The sequence below is a fragment of the Chiloscyllium plagiosum genome, chromosome 34, assembly GCF_004010195.1.
Source record: "Chiloscyllium plagiosum isolate BGI_BamShark_2017 chromosome 34, ASM401019v2, whole genome shotgun sequence".
NCBI classification, from domain to species: Eukaryota; Metazoa; Chordata; class Chondrichthyes; order Orectolobiformes; family Hemiscylliidae; genus Chiloscyllium; species Chiloscyllium plagiosum.
In genome coordinates this window covers 10352767-10374322 of record NC_057743.1, presented here as the reverse complement: position 1 = coordinate 10374322, position 21556 = coordinate 10352767, and the positions used below count along the sequence as shown (strand labels likewise).

At 40.6% G+C, this 21556-nt stretch overlaps 1 protein-coding gene across 2 annotated transcripts in view; it reads left to right on the top strand.

Annotated features, from left to right (window-relative positions):
• Positions 1-21556, top strand: part of ajap1 (adherens junctions associated protein 1) — a 258559-nt gene that overhangs the window by 163376 nt on the left and 73627 nt on the right. For both annotated transcript variants that reach the window (XM_043675577.1, XM_043675578.1), the window contains exon 3: positions 4576-4663. In XM_043675577.1, coding sequence (XP_043531512.1) covers positions 4576-4663 — 88 coding nt within the window. The remainder of the gene's footprint in view (positions 1-4575; positions 4664-21556) is intronic.

Here is a 21556-nt window from a genome sequence, read left to right as displayed (position 1 = left end):
CTTTTTTCCATTGCAAGGCAGCCGCAGAACATTGCAGTTAGGCTGCAACAATCCGATGGCCTGAGGGTTTTATTGAAGCTTTCTGCAAGGTCCCTGAATCCCCAGGATGTCAGGGAAGGTAAAATTCAAGAATTTCCTCAAACCTGTGTAAGGTATTTCAGTGGCATTTATCAGTGAGGATGATCAGGGTCTATAAGAAATTCATCACTTCATTGATAAAACTCCTGCATCAGGAAACAAACTCAATTTTAATATATTGTTTGATAGGAATGGACTGTCAGTTTCTCAGTTTTCAACCGTGGTTGATTCAAGACCATTAAACCCTGAAAACCTATCAGTTTTAAAAAGAGAAGGCCATTAAAGACTGAGATGGGGAGAAATGTCTGCATTCACAGAGTGGTGAGCCTCTGGAATTCTCTACGACAGGAAATGGTTGAGGCTAAGACTTTGAATTTTTTCAAGGAGTTAGTTATAGTTCTTAGGGCTAAAGAGATCAAAAGATTTTGGGGAGAAAGTGAGAACAGGGGATTGAGTTGGATTGAGGTATCAGCCATGATCATGTCGAATGTCAAAGGACTGAACAGCCTAGTCCTGCTTCTATATTTGATGGTTCTATTGTATTCTGGGTTCTATTCCTGTGAAATGTTACCAGTAAATACTTGTGCGCTGACGTAATCCAGCCCACAATAAAACCATCAAATATAGAAGCAGGGGTAGGCCATTTGGTCCTTTGAACCTCCTCCCTCATTCAATGTGATCATGGTCATTTTGATCATCCAACTCCTGTTCCTACTTTCTCCCCAAGCCCATTTGATTTCTTTAGCCCTAAGAACAATATCTAACTCCTTGAAAAGATTCAAAGTCTTAGCCTCAACCATTTCCTGTGGTAAAGGATTTTCCAGAGGCTCACCACGCTGTGAGTGAAGAAAATTCTCCTCTTCTCAGTCCTGAATGGCCTATCCCATATCCTTAAACTGTGACCCCTGGTTCTGGGTTTGCTGGTCATTGGGAACATACTTTCTGTGTTTACCCTGTCTGGTCCCAGTAGAAATGTTTCAGGTTTTGTGAGATCAGCTTCATTCTTTTAAACTCCAGTGAATTTAATTGGAACTGATCCAGTCTGTCTTCATATGGTAGTCTTGCCATCTCAGGAATCGGCCTGGTAAATCTTCATTGCACGCTGCACATTGCCAGAATACAGCTCCTCAGCTGAGGAGACAAATACTGCACAAAATACCCCAGATATGGTCTCATCAAGACCCTGAACAATTACAGCAAAATAGCTCTGCTCCTGTACTCAAATTGTTTTACTATGAAAGCCAACATTACATTTACCTTTTTCACTCACCTGCTGCACTTACATGCTCGCTTTCAATGACTGGTGTACAAGGACACCCAGGTATCATTGCAACTCCCCATTACCCAATCTATAGCTAATTAATTAATACAATTAATGCGATGAAGGAATGGAATCTTTGAGGTAGCTGGACAATTTGACAAAACCGTATTTCTTAAAAAAGATTTACTAAAACTCTTTGTGTGCAATGTTTATCCTAATGCTTTATTCAAACAATGGTGGGGGTGGGGTGGGGGGATGTTCATAGACAGTTAGGCCCTGGGGGTTCTATGACAACAGGTTGCTAATAGATTTGTGGAGTAGTGAATGCCAAAAGCCATCAGCATGACCACAATTATCTGGTTGGCTCCTGGGTAGCTGAAGAGCTTGTGGGTGTGTGCAATACTGGCAGAAGCTTTCAGACTGCTGAAAGGTCAGTTGGAGTGTCTGTCTATCAAAATACTTGAAGTCTGAAGAAAGCAAGTTTATTTTCTCCCACCAGTTGTTGTAGGCTGTGACGTTTTAACGAATACCTCAGAGGCTTTGTAACTTGTGTACCAGTTATTTTGGTAGCCCTTGTAAAGACATGAAGGAAATGATCAGAAAATTGAAGGACTTGCAAAACAAAAAGAACAGTTTACTGAATCCTGAGGAATGGTATTATTGTACTGCTTCCCCAATATTTTGTTCCCTCCACCTGTACCACCATTTATTTGTACAAATATGTCATCATATGTATACATAAGGGAGTTTTAGAAGGGGAGGTTAGAGTTTTAATTAAAAGAAAGATATGTCACTGCTTCATTGTTGTTTATCTGTGGGTAGAATAACTAGAAGTTCTTGTTAACTCGAGATACCTAGTCTGTATTTTCTGTTAACTTGGGTCTATTTGACAGGCAACCTGGAGACTTTGAATGCTTTGATAAAACCTTAACTTTTGTAACTGACTCTGGAACTAATGGGGCTTGATTTCCATAGCACTACCCCAGTGAGGCATGAAATTATGTCTTTCGACTGTCTAACTTTACACAACAATCTATCATCAACATCAACTGATGGAATGAGCCTATTCCTTCAACATAATACAGGTATGAGGTTTGTAAATGTCATAAAATGGAGGCTGTAAGGTCAAGAGTGCTGTGTATGGGCTGACTACCCAAAACTTTCTCCTGTCCTAACCAGAGTTCCTGGAAATGAGAATCTGGGCAGAAATCCTGGACGCTAATCTCACCTGCTATTTTTAAAGGTTTGCTGCTTCAGCCCAATACAAAAAATTGTGAGCGTTTATCAGCGGATCATAACTGTTGATTTTTATGTCAGTAGCTTGCATTATCCTTCCATCCATTCCTTCATTTCTTTACATACCTGTCATCCTACTTTTTGTTCTTAATTTATCTCTGTATGCATCAATATTGTCTATCACTGTATTCATCAGTGTAGCTATGTGTGTACATATCCCTGCATCTATCACTGTAGCTCCTTATCTATCAAAACATACATTCATGTCTATCAATCTAAGTAACTTCACATAAATCTCTGTTTAACTTTCTTTATTTGTGGTTACATTTAGGTGTTCTATCACTCTTTGTTGGACCTGAATCCATCTAACTTTATAACTAACTCTTTTTTTTGACTGTTTGATTCTTTTATTTATTGTTTTAGTTGGGTTGGTGCGAATTATGAATTGCAAAAGTGATAATGTTTCTTCTAAAAATAACTTAGAAACTAAAGGGCAGAAGGACAGTATCTTGCATTTTGTTGGTGTTAGCCCTAACACTGGAAAAATCTACCCCAATTCTGTTTCCCAGTTTTAGTCCTGGGATGACATCCTCCATTCCCATTTCCCTAGCTTTAACATTGGAATGAAATACTCCAATTCCAATTTCTAATTTCCAATTCTTTGTGCTGTGAAATCTTCAAACAATCTCAAATCTCAGCAATTCCTTTTCCGTTTCTTCTTACAGAGTTTTAGCCATTTATTGGTAAAGTCATTAATTTGAAAATCATTTGGTTCAGTTTTCCAAATTCTAATTACCCTGTGAATAAGGGAAGCCTCTCCAGTGAGGCACCTTTATCCAGTGAATATTCCTGTTGTTGTTGCTTCACTTGCCAGTGAAAACATTTAAGTTTTTTTTTAAGAGTCATAGAGTCATACAGCATGGAAACAGACCCTTCGCTCCAACCCGTCCATGCCAACCATAATCCCAAACTGAACTAGTCCCACCTGCCTGCACTTGGTCCAAATCCCTCCAAATCTTTCTTATTCATGAACTGATGCAAATGTCTTTTAAACATTGTAACTGTACCCAATCCACCACTTCCTCTGGAAGTTCATTCCACATGTGAACCACGTTGTGTCAAAAAAACAAATTTCCCCTCATGTCTTTTTAAAATCTTTCTCCTCTCACCTTAAAAATATACCCCCAGTCTTGAAATCCCCCACTCTAAGGAAAAGACACCTGCCATTCACCTTATCTATACCCCTCATGGTTTTATAAACCTCTATCAGGTCACCCTTTAACCCCCTATGCTCCAGTGAAAGAAGTCGCGGCCTATCCAGCCTCTCCTTATAACTCAAGCTCTCCACTCCCAGCAACATTCTGGTAAATCTCTTCTGAACTCTCTTCAGCTTAATACTGTCCTTCCTATAACAACATGACCAGAAATGCATGCAGTACTCCAGAAAGTCACCAATGGCCTGTACGACCTCAACATAACGTCCTAATGCTTATAACTCAAAATTCTGAACAATGAAGACAAGAATGCTAAACGGCTTCTTAACTACCCCGCCTACTTGTGATGCAAATTGAATTGAATTAAATTTATTGTCACGTGTACCGACACACAGTGAAAAGCTTTGTCTTGCGAGCAATACAGGCAGATCATAGTTAAGTAGCATAGATAAGTAAATGATAGGTAAACAGTGGCAAAAACACAGGTACAGGCAAATATTAAGAGTTTGAGAGTCCATTCAGTATTCTAACAACAGTAGGATAGAAACTGTTACAAAACCAGCTGGTGCATGTGTTCAGGCTTCTGTACCTTCTCCCTGATGGTAGAGGTTGTAGAAAAATATTAGAATTATAAGTCTAGGTATTCAATTGGAAAGATCTTTGCCATTGGTATTAATGGGTTTTGCTTAAACAATAAAATAACCTGGATCTTCAGAGAAGATTGTATCTGAAATCATAGATAACACACAGAAAATAAACAAGGCATTTTTCTGTTTTAATCTTTAGGCTTGGCTGTTCACCAGATCATCACCATCACAGTCTCCCTCATCATGGTTGTTGCTGCTTTGATTACAACATTGGTTTTAAAAAATTGGTAAGTACATTCTTTGAGAGTTTAAAAAATCTAGAAATATTGGGAGACTGAAACAGAAAAGGATAATGTTGGAAATTCAGAATTGTTAGTCAGCGACTTATTGAAAACCAATAATAGTTTGATACCTTGAAGAACCATTGATTGCTGAGGAAGAGAGACATCCAAATTATTAACTTAGTTCAGTTACTAAGTGACTGGCATTTCAACTCTTATCTGATTTCTTCTTAACTTTTTGGTCAAATCGATGTTGATCAGGAATATTAGAGGTGTGGGGCAGAACATGTAGACACCCAGTGTAGATGAGTCCTTCCACTCATAGATATAAGCATGTAAATCAGCTCCAACAAAACGTGCATCAGAGCCAACCACAAAATACATGCCCCTTATTGCACCAGTGTACTATTTTTATTCACCATTATTTCAGCCACCCTGTAGTCTCTGACTGAAATTTCTAATTAGTGATATCTTAAGCTGTGTGATAGGCTCATAAAAGCTATGACCACCAAGCTTCCTTCTCATAACTGGTAATGCCAGCATGAGACAAGACAAATAGCGCCCCTTTGTAAAAACAGCCGATAGCACTTTGTATTTCAGAGATGATTGGGTACATAGAGTAAGTAACGAATAGTGACAAAATAGAGTAGCATCTGCTAAAGTGTGTTATACTCCTTGAGATGCCAATCACATTTTCATTCATAGCATTTCTCCCACAGGCTTCTGAAATCACTATTATTCTGAAGCACTAACTGATAAAAATGTTCATGAAGCTATTCGGATTTTGAAACCAACTGATTTCTGATGTTAAATTCTTTAAGGTTAAAATCTGAGGAGTGTCCAAAGACAATGAACCAATACTTAAAAGTTCAGAAAGTTCTGAGGAAAGGTAGATTTTTTTTATCCCGAGACGGGGAGTGGACTGACCAGAATATGAATTCTGTTTCATAGAGAAACTGCCTTCGGGAAGATAGGTAACTGGCATTAGGATTGATTTTAAAAGATATCAGCGCAGATAGAAGGTCAGGTTTTGCAGCTTGTTAGTCTCTTTATCTCTATCTTCACCCAATTTAGGTCATGAGGTGAATTATTTGATCCTGGACATAAGCAAATTCTGCAGTCTATTGTGGCAAAACAATAGGGAGGGATGAAATTGATCCATTCAGTTAAAGAGGTTATATCTGAAATGTAATTGTAAGTTCAGGTGTTCAAATTAAGAAGGAAATTAGTAAAAGAAAGAGTTGATGTGAAAAAGTATTAGCAATTAAGATCACAGAGAACTCAAATATTGTTTTATACATGAATAGACAGCTAAAGAACAATTGAAGTAAAAGTATGATCTATTAAGGACCAAAATGGAGGCTGTTTGTTCACGAGAAAGAGAATTTGGGAATTATGTTGTAACTGTCTTCACAGGAATAGGTACAGCACAGACATTGTAGTTAAGGGGTAAGAGTAAGAAATATTGGATGGAGCAAATACTGAGAGAAAGAAAATCTTAAGTGATTTAACATATTTGAAAGTAGATACATTGCCAATTCCACATGCAATGTATCCCAACCTGCTAAGAGAAGAAAGGGATGGAATCGTGGAAGTTAAGAACACACTTTACAGTCCTTTCTTGGTCACAGGCATTGTGCTGGTGGGTCAGAGGACTGCTAGCATTGCACTGTTATTTTAAAAAGGTGGAAGCCAAAAAAGGAAAATTCACTAAAGCTGGCAAAGGAGACATACTGGCCAGATTTATCTTGTTTACTCTAAACTAGAGGTCTCTTATGACCATTACAGCCATTTCAAACTATTGCTGTCTTGTTTTGTTGGAATTTCCCACTTCTTGCAGGACAGTGACTCTAATCTCACTGCTAGTCAAATTATTGAAAAAACGTCCTGAGGAATGATATAAATGTCATTTAGAAAGGCACAAATTAATCAAGGATATTCAACCAGATTATGTTCAGAGTTGGACAAAGCAGATTGAATTTTTCATTGAAGCTAAATGAAGAAGAGCATAAGAAAGATGGGCAGGGGTAAGTCAAGCCATTCTAATTCTAGCCTCAACTCCACAAATTCTCCATAATCCTTAATAATTATACCTCAAAATCAACCTTGACGACATTGTGACCCAGCCTGTACAGCCCCATAGGCTAGAGAATTCAAAAGACTCATGATGGATTTTGAGAAGAGATTCCTCCTCTTCTCCATGGAAAATGCATGACTCCTTATTCTAAAATCTATGCCCCCAGGTTGAGATTCCCTAACAACACTGTCACCCGGTCCCCACCTGCCCTTGTGAACTTATATTTCAATAAGACCACCTCTCGTTTTTTTTTCAAACTCTACAAGGACAGGATCAAACTGCTCAAACACTTCTTAAAGAGCAACCTTTCATCCCAGAGATCAAACTAGTGAACTTTCATTGACATGCCTCCTATACAAGTAAATATTCGCCCTAACTTTTATTTAAGGAAAATAAAACTGTATACAGTACAATTGGTGATGTTTCTCTAACACTGTAAGCTCCAGCAAGATTATACACATAATAGTCAGGTCCTCGGGAGTGTTGCCGAGCAAATCAGACCTTGGAGTATAAGTTCATTGTTCCTTAAAAATGGAGTGGCAAATAGACAGGGTAGTGAAGAAGGCATTCAGTATGCTTGCCTTTATTGGTCAGTGTATTGAGTATAGGAGTTGGGAGGTCATATTGCAGCTGCACAGGACGTTGGTTAGGTAACTTTAGGAATACTGTGTTCAATTCTTGTCTCCCTGCTATAGGAAGGATGCTGTTAAACTTGAAAGGGTTTGGAAAAGATTTACAAGAATGTTGCCAGGGTTCAAGAATTTGAGCTATAGGGAGAGGCTGACTAGGCACTAGCTGTTCTCCCTGGAGAATCACAGGCTGGGGGGTGACTTTATAGAGGTTTATAAAATCATGAGGGGCATGGATAGGGTGGACAGCCAAGGTCTGTCCCCAGGATAGGGGAGTCCAAAGCTAGAGGGTATAGATTTAGGGTGAGAGGGGAAAGATTTAAAAGGGACCTAAGGGGCAACGCTTTCACACAGAGGGTGGTGTGGAATGAGCTGCCAAAGGAGGTGGTAGAAGCTGGTACAACCATAGCATTTAAGAGGCATCTAGATGAGTACAAGGGTAGGAAAGGTTTAGAGGGATAGGAGCCAAGTGCTGACAAATGGGACAAGATTAATTTAAGATATCTGGCCAGCATGGATGAGTGGGACCGATGGGTCTGTTTCTGTGCTGTACAGCTCTATGGCTCTAAGATTTTCCCAATTTCATATTCGAATAAAGTCAGCAGTTTATTTCATTACTTGCTGTGCCTGACTACGAACTGTCTGTGGTTCACCTATCATGACATCTCGATGCCTGTAAACCCCAGTATTCTCTCGTCTCTCGACATGTAAATAAAAGTTTGCTTTTCTTTTTTTTAACCAAAACAGCCTCACATTTTCGCACAATATATTTCTTGATGTGGTCAGCATGGATTTGAGCAAATGCTTTGATAGAAGTTCCACAACTATAAAGTAAAGTAAAAATCCATTGGGTTGTAAGTTGGAACTAAAATTTACCAGAGGCAGGAAGCAAATGTTAACAGATAGACTGCATGGTAGGCTCATTCCAGGGATGTTCAGTCGGAGGCTTTTGTTTTTTATTCATTCAAGAAATATAAAGCTCATTGATTAGGTCAGTGTTTATTGCTCATCTCAAATTGACTTTGAGAAAGTGCTAGTGAACAACCTTCTTCAATAATTGGAGCCCATTTGGAGTGGGAACACCCACAGTGCTGTTAGGGCAGAAGTTCCTGGTTTTTGACCCAACGACATTGAAGGAAAGACAAAATATTTCCAAATCAGGATGGTGAGCGGCTCAGAGAAGCACATGCAGATGTTGATGTTCCCACATATTTGTCACCCTCGTTGTCCTCGATAGAAGTGGTCATGAGTTTGGAAAGTGCTGTTAAAGGAACCTTGATGTGTTTCTTGACAGAATCTTGTAGATGTTACACACGACTGCTACAATGGTGGAAAGGGTGAATATTTGCGGATGTGGTGCCAATCAAGCAGGCTGCTTTGGTCTAGACAGTGTTGGTGAAGTTACACTTATATAGCTAGGTTGGAGGTATGAATTTGGAAAGGGGTCGGCCAATCAGCCTTTCAAGCCTGTTCTGAGATTCAATAAGATCGTGGCTGATCTGATTGTGACCATATGTCCATATTTCCATCGGCCCGGATGACCTTTCACCCGCTTGCCTCGACTCATTGAGCCATCCAGCATAGAAACAGATGCTTAAGTCCAACACATCCATGCCAAAGATGTTTCCCAAACTAAACTAGTCCTACTTCCCTGCATTTCGAGTATATCCCTCTAAACCTTTCTTGTTCATGCACCTGTCCAAGTGTCTTTTAAATGTTGTAACTGCACCTGCATCCACCACTTCCTCTGGAAGTTCATTCCATATATGAATCACTCTCTGTCTGAAAATGTTATCTTTTAAATCTTTCTCCTTCTTTTAGACCCCCACATCCCAAGGAACATACCTTTGCTATTCACCTTATTTATGCCCCTCAAGATTTCATAAACCTCTGTAAGGTCACCCCTCAACCTCCTACACTCCAGGGAAAAAAGTCCCAGCCTACCTAGTTTCTCCTTGCAACTCAAACCCTCCAGTCCCAGCAACATAGCTGTGATTACTTGCTGGACCTTCTTCAATTTTATCCTTTCTATAGCAGAGCGATCAGAACTGTACTTAATACTCCAAAAACGGCCTCACTAACATCCTGTACAATTCAACATGATGCCCCAACTCCTATTCTCGATGGTCTGAGCAGAATCCATCTATGCCTGCCTTAAAAATATTCAAGAGCTTTGCTTCCACCACCTTTTCAAGGAGAAAATTCTAAAGACATGAGTTCTTCTAAGAGAAAATACTTTGGCTAATCTCGATTTTAAATGGGCAAGCCCTGACTTTAAAACAGTGACCCCTAGTTCCAGACTCCTCCATTCAAGGACGTATCCTCTCCACATCTATCCAAGAACACTTAGAATCTTATATGTTTCAATCAAGATAAATCTTACTGTTTCAAACTCTGGTACATACAGGCCTAACCTGTCCAACCTTTCCTCAATCGATTAGTCTGGTAAATCTTTTCTAAACTGCTTCCAATTTACATTCTTCCTCAAATAAGGTGACCAATATTGTGCACGGTACTCCAAATGGAGTCTCATCAGTGCCCTCTATAACTGAAGCATAACATCCACATTGTGTTAAATTTCCCTTATGATGAATGATAGTACTCTTTTGACCTCCCTAATTACCTGCTGTATCTGAACACTGACCTCTTGTGACTCATGCACAAAGGTACCCAGATCTCTCTGCATCTCTCTGCATTCTCTCACTGTTTAGTGATAATATGTTGCTTTTTTGTTCTATTGACAATTTCACATTTTCCCACATTATTCTCCATTTGTCACATCCCTGCCACTCACTTAGGATGATGTCGATCAGAACCTGCATGCTTTCAAGCTTCTAACAATTTACTCAGTACCACTTCTCTGGTGATTGTGACCTTCCTCAGTTCCTCCTTACCCCCATTTGCTGATTTGTCACTAAATCTGAGATTTTGCTTGTATTGCAGAATTGTTAGGGATAGGATTAATGCACATTGGGAAAAGCATGGCCTGATTAGGGACAGTCAGCATGGCTATGTGCAGGACAGATTATGTCTTACTAAATTGATTGACTTTTTCAAGGAGGTGTTTAAGGTGATTGATGACGGTAGTGCGTTGGATGTTATCTACCTGGATTTTAGTAAGGCTTTCAACAAGGTCCCTCATGGTAGGCTCATCCAAAAGATTAAGATGCATTGGATCCACGGTGACCTAGCTGCAGGGAATCAGAATTGGCTTGCCCATAGAACGCAGTGGGTAGTGGTGTTTTTCTGGTTGGAGGTCCGTAATAGTGGTGTTCTGCAGAGATCCGTACTGGGACCTCTGCTGTTTGTGATATATAAAAATGACACGGATGAAAATGTAGATGGCTGGGTTAGTAAAGTTGCAGATGATACAAAGATCAGTGGTGTTATGGATAGTGGTTGTCAAAGGGTATATTGGGATATAGATTAGTTACAAATATGGGCGGATTAATGGCAAATGGAGTTTAATCCAGACAAGTGTGTGAGGTGCTGCACTTTTGGGATATCAAATATTAAGGAAAAGTATCCAGTTAATGGCAGGGCCTTGAACAGCATTAGTGTACAGAGGGATCTTGGGGTTCTTCGCTCCCTGAAAGTGGCCACACAAATAGATAGGGTAGTAAAGAAAGTGTATGGCATGTTTGCCTTTATTGGTTGGTGCTCTGAACACTGGAGTCATGTTGCAGCTTTATAAGACTTTGGTTAGGCCCCAGTTTTGGTTGGCACATTACAGGAAGGATGTGTGGGATTTGGAGAGGGTGCAGGAGAGGTTTGACAGGATGATGCCAGAATGATGCCAGGATTAGAGGATATGAGGTATAAGAGAGAGGCCGGAGAAACCTAAGTTGTTTTTTCTGCAGCAGTAGAGGCTGAAGGGAGACTTGGTAGAAGTCGATAAAATTATGAAATGCATATATAGGATTGATAGTCAGAATTTTTTTCTTTAGAGTTGAAATATCTAATACTAGGGGGCATGCATTTAAGATGAGAGGGGGAAAGTTCAAAGGAGATGTGAGGGGCAGGTATTTTTACACAGAGAGTGGTCGGAGTCTGAAACGCGCTTCCAGTGGTGGTGGTGGAAGCAGATACATTAGGGGCATTTAAGAGACTTTTAGATAAGTGCATGAATATGCAAGAAATGGAGGGGTATGGACCAAGGGCAGGCAGAAGGGCTTAGTTTAATTTGTGTCATGTTCAGGACAATGCCATGGGCCGAAGGGCCTGTTTCTTTGCTGTACAGTTCTATGTTCATTTGACAAACAGCAATCTTTTTGGAATTGAATGTGGAATATAAAGAGGGAAAAGAATAAAACAGTTAGGAGCAAATTTATCTCAGAGCATTTTTTGCATGCTAAGAGATTTCTCAATTAAAATCAAATAAAGCTGCAATCCTTCATTGTCTAATTTTCAGAACAAGTTGATTTGGTTATTTCTATTGCAGTTTTTAATTGATATATGGAACTTAAATTATGTTGCTGGAGGCCAGAGGATTGCAGAATGATTTCAACACAAAAGGAGGCCATTTGGCCCTTCCGTTCAGGCCAGTAGCAATTCAGCAACTCCTACTTACCTTTCTTGTTCCCATGGCCCGACAGTTTCTGATTTGGCCTGGTGCTCTTTCAAGTGTATTTGGAAAGTTCTGATTGAGTATTCAACGTTTTATACAGCACATGGAAGATTGTAACCCCTCACAGTGGATTTCCCCTTGGCTTCCTTAGCTTGTTTGTCACTGATTCACAGAATTGTTGTATAGTGCACAGGGAGAGGTAACAGCCTAGTGAGATTATTGCTGGACTGTTAATCCAAAGGGGACCTGGGATCAAATCCTGCCACAGTAGAATTTGAATTCAATAAAAATCTGAAATTGTGAGTCTACTGATGATCATGAATCCTTTGATGATTGTTGGAAAAACTCACCTGGTTCAATAAAGTCCTTTAGGGAAGGAAACTGCCAGCCTTACCTGGTCTGGCTCCAGACTCACAGCAAAAGGGTTGACTCTCAACCCTCTGGGCAATTAGGGATGGGCAATAAATGCTGGTCCAGCCAGTGATACTCACATCCTGTGAATAAATAAACAAAAGGAGGCCATTTGGCCCATCATGGCTACGCTAGCTCTCTAAACAAGTTGGCTTATTACCAAAGTCTGCTCCTTTCTCCCCCATTACCCTGCACATTGTTTCTATTTAATAATACCCAAATGCCCTCTTCAATACCTCAATTGAACCTGTCTTTACCACACTTCCAGACAATGTATTCCAGACCCTATCTACTGATGTTGTGAAGAAACGTTTTCTTACCTTGCACTTTCTTCATTGAAAAACTAATTGAAAACTGCTCCCCCATTCTTGATCCTTTTCTGAGCAGTTACAAACTTTCCCTATCCACTTAATCTGGGCACATCATGATTTTTCAAACTTCTGTGAAATCTCCTCTCAACTGTCTCCCCAAGGAAAACAATCCCAACTTCTCTCATCTATCCTCATAAGTGAAGTTTCTTAGCTGTTCTTGTAAACCTATTTTGCATCTTTTCTAACCATTCATATCTGTCCTAAAGTATGGTACCTAGAACTATAAGCAATAGTCCGGCTGAGATCTTGCTCGTGTCTTTTTTAAATTCTGCATAATCTCCTTGTTCTTGCACTCTTTGCCTCTATTAATGAAACCTAGAATACTGTACAAATAATTAACAACTCTGTCTACTTGTCCTGTTAACTTTAATGATTCATCAACATTTATACTCAGGTTTCTCTGTTCTGCATATATTTTAGAATAGCAACCTTTTTTGTTGTCTCTCTGTACTAAGGTCATTTACTTTAAGGATGGCCACCTCCCTCCCCATTCTCCTATGTTCAAAGTTTCTATAGGTTTTGGGGAGAAGCCGAAATGATCTATTGGATTGGATGATTGGTCATGATGATATTAAATGGTAGAGCAGTCCTGAAGGATTGAATGGTCAACTCCAGCTCCCTATTTTCTATGTTTCTCACATTTCTCTGAATTAAACATTATTTGCATCAAGTTGTCTGAATCCTTTTTTTGAGTTCTACACTGTCCTTCTCACCGTTTACAATGCTTCTGAGCTCTGCACTGACTGCAGGTGTTAAAACTATGCCCTACATATGAAAATCTAGATCATTTGGACAGATCAAGAAAAGCAAGGGTCTCCATCCCAAAATACGACAAATGCTGGATGCATTCTGACAGTCATGGGACTCAAAATATTAACTCTGATTGTCTCTACATATACACTGCCAGATCTGCTGGCTTTCATCATAGAAACATTATCATAGAAGCTACACTGTGAGAAACAAGCCATCAAGCTCAACAAGTCCACACTGACCCTAAGAGTAACCCATCCTACCCTATTAATGTACATTTACCCTTAACCTACACATCCCTGAACACTATGGGCAAGTTGGCATAGCCAATTCACCCAACCTGTACATCTTTGGATTGTGGGAGGAAACCCACACAGACACGAGGAGAATGTGTAAACTTCGCACACACAATTGCCCAAGGCTGGAATAGAACCCAGGTCCCTGGTGCTGAGAGGCAGCATTGCTAACCACTGAACAATCCTCCAGCACTTCCTGTTTTAATCCCAATACCAGTTCCCTGCGGAATTCCTTTACAAGCCTTACTCTAGTGCTAAAAGTTTTCACAAGTCAATTTTGTATCCATGTTGCTACTGAACATTTTAATCCATGAGTTATAACACTTTTCACAAGCCTGTTGTATTGCATTGTATCAAATGCTTTCTGGAGGTCTACGTACACAACATCAACAGTGTTGCCCACACCTTTAGTGAGTTTGTCAGGTATGAATTTCATGTTAAACCTGTATCTTCTACTTCTTGATCCTTCTGTCATGGGTAACAGTTTCCATCCACGTTCCCTGGCCACTTCATGGTTTTGAGAACCTCTCGCAAATCCCCTCTCGAAATTCTATTTCTGAGGAGAACATCTCCTGCTTTTCTAATCTATCTGCATAATTGAACTTATTCATTTCTGCAAACATTATTCTAAATCTCTTCTGCATTCTCTCCAAAGCTTTCACATTGTTCTGAAACGGTGGGGCAAAAATTGGAGACAAAATCCAGTTGAGACTAAACCAGGGTTTTTTTAAAGACTTAACAAAATTTCATTGCTTTTGTAATCAATGCATCCATTAATGCTTGCAATATACAGCAGTCTGTGTCTGTCTGTAGCATCCAGACTTGCACTGACAAGATCAAATAAAGTTCACATCAAATAGTGTCAGGCAATGAACATCTGTATGAACAAAGAATCTAACCATCTCCCCATGACATTCAATGACATTATCATCACTATCAACATCCTACCATTGACCAGAAATAAAAAATGCAATGTCAACATGGTGGCTGAGCTCTTGTGGCAAATAACTCATCTCTGGATTGGCCTAAGCCCGACCATTATCTACAAGAAACCAGATAGCTGGATTCCAGAGGTGAGGTGACAGTGACTCTCACTGATGACAAGGCAGTGGTGGAGAATCAAAGAGCCTTAGCAAAACTGTAGTTAATAGGAAATGGTGGAAACTCTCCACTGATTGGATTCATACTTAGCAGAAATAAATATTGTTGTGTTTGTTGGAGGTCAATCATCTCAGCTCCACGCCATCTCTGCAAGAGTTCCTTAGCATAGAGTCCTAGGCCCAACAAACTTCAACTACTACATCAATGACCTTCACTCCATCATAATGTCACAAACAGGGATATTCACTGAACATTATGACTCCTCAGATACTGAAGCAATCCGTGTCCAAATGCAGCAAAATATGTAGACTTAGATTAACGGGTGGCAAGTAACGTTCATGGCAATGTTACCACTTAACATTCAATGGCATTACCGTCATTGAATCCCTCAATATCAATGATGAATCAATCCACTTACATGAATTAATGCAATACCAACAACATTCAAGATCTTAATGCTACTCTAGATTGAAGGACTTCACTTGATTGGCACTCCATCTACCACCTTCAACATCCATTCCCTCCACCACCAATATGTAGTGGCAGTAGCATGTACTATTTTCAAGATACATGGCAGTGACTCATCAAGTTCTTCCACAGCATCTTCCAAACCTCTGACCTCTACCATCTGGAAAGATTAAGGTAACAAATGCATGGGAACACCATTACTTATAGACTGCTCTCCAAGTCACATTACATCCTGATCTGGAAAACTATCACAATTGCTGAATCAAAATCCTGGAAATTCCCCTTTTAATAGTGCTGTGGCTCTGTCTATGGCAAATGGATTTTTAGTGGTTCAAGAAAGCAGCTTATCATCACATTCTCAAGGGTAACTAAGGATGGGCCATAAATACCAGCCCAGTCAATCACACCTATGTCCCATGAACAAATGTATAACACTAAAACCCTGCAAGCTTTTTCAACCATTTTACCAATCTGCCTTATTACTTCCAAATACTTCCCCAGTTCAGGTGCCCTGTTCTTGCAACCCCTTTGAATTATAATTATTAGTTTGGATTGACTTTGTTTGTTCCGCTTACAAAATATATGAAATCACATCTGCCTTATGCCCACAAATCCCATAAACTTGTCTATATCCTTTTGAAGTTTGTCACTATTCTCTTCCTGGTTCATATATTTATGAGTTTTATATTGCAGCAAATTTAATACTGTACTCTGTACGCTCAAATCTAAGTCACCAGTAGAGTTGAAGAAAGTCAGTGGTCCTTATACTGAGCTCTGAGTAACAGCACTGCACATCTTCTTCCAGATCAATCAACCACCATGTGCCATCACTCAGTCAACTTTGTTCAATGCTGAACCTCTCCTATTCCATGGGTTTGAACTTTACTGTCAAACAATTACCTGCCACTTTATCAAATGCCTTTTGCAAGTTGATAAAGATCAAGCAAATTACCCATATCAACCATGTCTGTTAACCCATCAAAAAATTCAGTTAGTTAGGCATGATTTATATTTGACAGATTCACGCGAAATGACACTTGTTCAAGTGGCTGTCAATTTTGTTTTTGCAGATTTTAATTTCAAATCATTTTCCCATCACTGAGTTTAGACTGACTGGCCTGTAGATGTTGTAGTCACTCACTCCCTCTTTTGACCATGTGTAACATTCACAATTCTTCTGTTCCCTGTAACTAGTCTGTGTCTAAGGAGGATTGAAATATTATAGCAATTACCTTGACAATTTCTACTTCTAGCTCTTTCAATAGCTTCACATTCCATCTGCTTCTTTTGGATCGTCAACTTCAGGTCACTTTCTAGTAACATTTTGTTAGTTTATAGCTCATTCATCAGCTTAAACATCTCCCTTTTAGCTGTGGCTTTGGGACTATCCTTTTCCTTGGTAAAGATAGATGTGAAATGCTGAATTGGTACATTGGGCTGCTTCAATGTGTGGATCTCTGTTCTGGTACTTAATTGGCTCCCTCCCCTTTCTTGCTACCTTTTTACTACTTATATGCTTAAAGAAGACATTTAGATGTTAGCTGCCAGCCACTTCTCTCACTCTCTCTTTACTCTTACAACTTTTTTTCAATTTCTTTCTGAATTTTCTGTGTTCAAGTAATGGCTAAGGTCTCCCATAATCCAAAGTTAGCCTGATGTGCTGGGATGCCATGCAGACAAAAACATAGTGGCCTTATAGCGAGGCAAAATTTTCCAAAATTTGTCGTGACATTGTGCCTCTGCTTACTCCAACATTTGGTTTCTGAATTTGTAGTCCAATTTCTTTTCTATTCGTTCTTGTGATGGGGTGTCACTGGAAAGGACAATATCTCCCCTTGCTCATACTTTCAGAATATAATCAGCTGCCTTCTCAAACCACTGCAGTGCACACAGTGTTGACACACAGTTAAGGAAGAAGTTCCAGGACAAGAAATGGAGGTGGCATCTTAGTTATACCCCAGGGCTTGGGGGCTTGTGTTCCATGAAAGCGAAGGTCTTCAAACTCCAGCTGTAGATATCAGGCGATGTATTTGGCTGCTGACCAACCAGTGAAAGGCTACCCCTCTCTGCTGATGTCCTGACTATTATGGTTTTCCTAATGTTACAAATGCCAAAAACACCTCTGAGGTACTGTCTCTTTCTCTTTCTCTCTCCCTCTCCTGTCTCATCCATGTGCTTAATTGGATGGTTAGCACGCACCCTGGCAAGCACTTGTAGTCAAAAAAACTCAATATGCTATGTGTTCAGACCCTGGAAATTCAACCAGATCCTATACCCAGAGCCCAATCAAACCCTCAAGAGCTGGCTAAGAAAAAAGAAATGATCAGCTCCTGCCCAGTCAGACTGACCCCGTATGCAAGGATTTAGAATTAATTGGTGGTTGGCTGCAACAAAATCAAGGGGTTAAAAGTCTAAGAGCAGTTGGGATGCTGTGGATGATCTTTCCATGGGTTGCTGAGCCAGAGGGATTGAAGGGTCAAGAGAAAGTCAGCCAGGATTTCTCTCCAGATTTCTGCTTTTATCCTCTATCTGATGTCAAATCCAAGAGATGCATGTTACTTCTTCAGAGAGTCTCACCCCACTTGGTTCTGCAATCATTCAGACCCAAAAGTGGAATCTTCTAAACAGGCTTGATATCCGTGCAAGAATGGGCAGTGGAGTCCAAATGGAAGTGCACTCTTAATTTTCCAGTTTCTGTTTCTGGAAATGTCTCGAAAGGCGCAGCCAGCGTACACATGTCCATGTTGGATATTCCAATCCCAAAACACACAAAATTTTAATTTGCCTGTTTCTTTTTAATCATTTTCCAATGCTAACAGTCCTGCTGTGTGCACTTCTGGTATTTTCTGCTTTTGTTTCCAAATCTCCAACGTTTGTAGCTTGCTTGTTCTCATCTGATATCGTGGTGACACAGTGCCCTTTTAGTTTTGGAATGCTGTCCTTTTGGCAATCATCACTGTGTGAATGCTATGAAAGATGATGGGTACCTCCCCTTCCAGTGATGGTGTGTTTGTGTGAATGCTCTGCTAAATAGTGGGCACCTCTCCTCCCAGTGACGGTGCATTTGTGTGAGTGCTCTGCTAGATAGTGGGCACCTCTCCTCCCAGTGATGGTGCATTTGTGTGAGTGCTCTGCTAGATAGTGGGCACCTCCCCTCCCAGTGATGGTGCATTTGTGTGAATGCTCTGCTAGATAGTTGGCACCTCCCCTCCCAGTGACGGTGCATTTGTGTGAATGCTCTGCTAGATAGTTGGCACCTCTCCTCCCAGTGATGGTGCATTTGTGTGAATGCTCTGCTAGATAGTGGGCACCTCCCCTCCCAGTGGTGGTGTGTTTGTGTGTGTTGAAGGGTGGAATTGAAGTTATACTTTCCAGTTGTTTGGATGAAAATGTTATTGATTTTAAATTGAACTACTAATTGCAAAATAGAAAGCAAGTAAATAGGAGATGGTTTTTTTTTTAACCAATGTGTGCATCCTCAGCATTTGAATCACAGCACAAATATATAATGCAACTTCGAATGTTCCCATGTGTCCATGCTTCCCGGCAGATGGAGAGAAACATAATGAAAGGCAACCTAGGAGCTTCAGTCTGTTCCACATCCCCGTGTGGAAGGAAGATTCAGATCACAGCTGAATCCGGGTTTGATTCCAGCCTTGGGTGACTGTGTGAAGTTTGTATGTGCCTGCGTGGGTTTCTTCCTGCAGTCCAAAACTGTACAGAGTCAGAAATTACACAACACCAGGTTCTTGTCTGACAGGTACATTTGAAATCACAACCTTTTGGAGTGCTGCTCCTTCACCTGATGAAAGTTTGGGATGATTTAGCGCTCTGAAAGCTTGTGATTTCAAATAAACCTGTTGGACTGTCACCTGATGTCGTGTGACTTCTGACTTTGTCCACCCCAGTCCAACACTGGCACCTCCACATCGAAGATGTGTTGGTTAGGTAGATTGGCCATGCTAAATTGCCCATAGTGTCCACGGTTGTGCAGGCTAGGTGGGTTAGCCATGGGAAATGCAGGGCTACAGGGATAGGGTAGGTGGGGTGTTCAGACCCTTCTTGTTCCTGAAGAAGGGTTTATGCCCGAAACGTCGATTCTCCTGTTCCTTGGATGCTGCCTGACCTGCTGCGCTTTTCCAGCAACACATTTTCAGCTCTGATCTCCAGCATCTGCAGCCCTCACTTTCTCTCAAAGATTTTAACCTAGGTGGGGTGGGTCTGGGTGGGATACTTCCATCCTTTAGGGATCCTATGATTCCATAGGGATCCCCATTCTCTCTCCCTTTCACCACCAGCACAAGATCGGTATCTCTCGATCCTGTGCTCCAGGAGGTTTAAGTTTCTTGCATAGCACTGGCTATTGTAACTCTCTGAAATGTTTCAACAGATCAGCATGAGACATCGTCAGCCCATTTAAAATAAAAAATCATTTGAAATAGCACAGGTAGAAATTCAGTGGAAAGCCATTAACTGGTTGCACAAATCGGTATCAATTTCCAGCCACTGAAATTGCTGCCCAGTGTCTTTTGTGAGTCAAACCTTTTCTCATTCATGAGATTTCACTACCAATCCCTAATTGCCAACAATTACTGGTGAGTCACCATTTTGAATCCAGCTTGCCTAGCGAATTCAGAGTCAGTCACATTAATGTGGGTTTGGAGTATGCAGAGGTTAAACTGGATAAACACAAAGCTTTTTATTCCTGAAAGGACATTAGTGAAGCAGGTGAGTTGTCATGACACTTGTGATCACCATTTACTGATGTTAGCTTTTTATTCCGGTATTGTTTAATGAACTCATTTTAAATTCTGCGGTGAGTGTTGAGTTCATATTTCTGGATCAGTAGTTCAGACCTCTGCTTTGCTAATCCAGAAATATCATCACGATGCTATCATACTCTTTTGTGCTCTGGCACAGAACATTCGGTGTCAGAAATGACCTGGCTGTTAGTTTTAGTCTCTTGCATGAAAACAGAATTAAAGCTACAAAGCACATAGAAAGTCAATCTTTCTTGCCTCTTGTTATAGAGTGCTCCATTTACCATATGCCAGACTTTCTACAAATAAGTAAAATTAGAGTGAATGGGAATTACAGGGAAAACTCTCCACTGATTCAAGTCATACCTGATACGTCGGAAGGTGGTTGTTATTGTTGGAGGTCAGTCATCTCATCGCTGCTGCATGGTGGTTAACACAGGACGACATGGCACCTCACAACCCCAGGGACCCGGGTTCGATTCCAGCCTCGGGTCACTAGTTTGCACATTCTCCCCGTGTCTGTGTGGGTTTCTCCCAGGTGCCCTGGTACCCTCCCACAGTCTAGAGATGAGTATGTTGGGACGATTGGCCATGCTAAATTCCCCATAGTGTCCAGGGATGTGCAGGCTAGGTGGGTTAGCCATGGGAAATGAAGGGTTACAGGAACTGGGTAGGGGGATTGGGTCTGAGTGGGAAGCTCTTCAGAGGGTCTGAGTGGGCTCAATGGGCTGAATGGTCTGCTTACACACTATAGGGATTGTGTGATCTCCAGGACATCTGTACAGAAGTTCTCAGGATAATGACCACACCCAAAAATCTTCAGCTGCTTCATCCATGACCTGCCCGCCATCATAAAGTCAGAATGGAGGATGTTTGCTGATGATTACACAACATTCAGCTACATTCACAATGCCTTAGATACTGAAGTTGTCTATTTCAAATACAGCAAGACCTAGAGAACATCCAGGTTGGACTGATAAATGACATGTAACATTTGTGACCCACAATTGTCATATAATGACCATACCTAACATGAGAGAATCTAGCAATTAACCCTTGATATTAATTGCATTCCTATCACTGAATCATCCACAGTCAACGTCTTGGGTTAATCAGAAACTGAACTGGGCTCACCATATAAATACTGTGGCTACAAGAGCAGGTCAGAGGCTAAGTATCCTGCAGCAAGTAACTCAGCTGACTTCCCACAGCCTATCCACCATATATAAGGCACAAGGCAGGAGTATGATGGAATACTCCCCACTTGCCTAGATGAGTGCATGTCCAATAACACTCAAGGGAACTTGGCACCATCCAGGACAAAACAGCCCATTTGATTAGCACCACATTAACGAACATTCACTTCATCAATGCATTATAGCAGAAATATGTGCCATCTAAAAGGGGCACTACAGAAATTCACCAAGGTTTTTTATACAGCACCTTCAAAACATGTGATCTGTGCTATC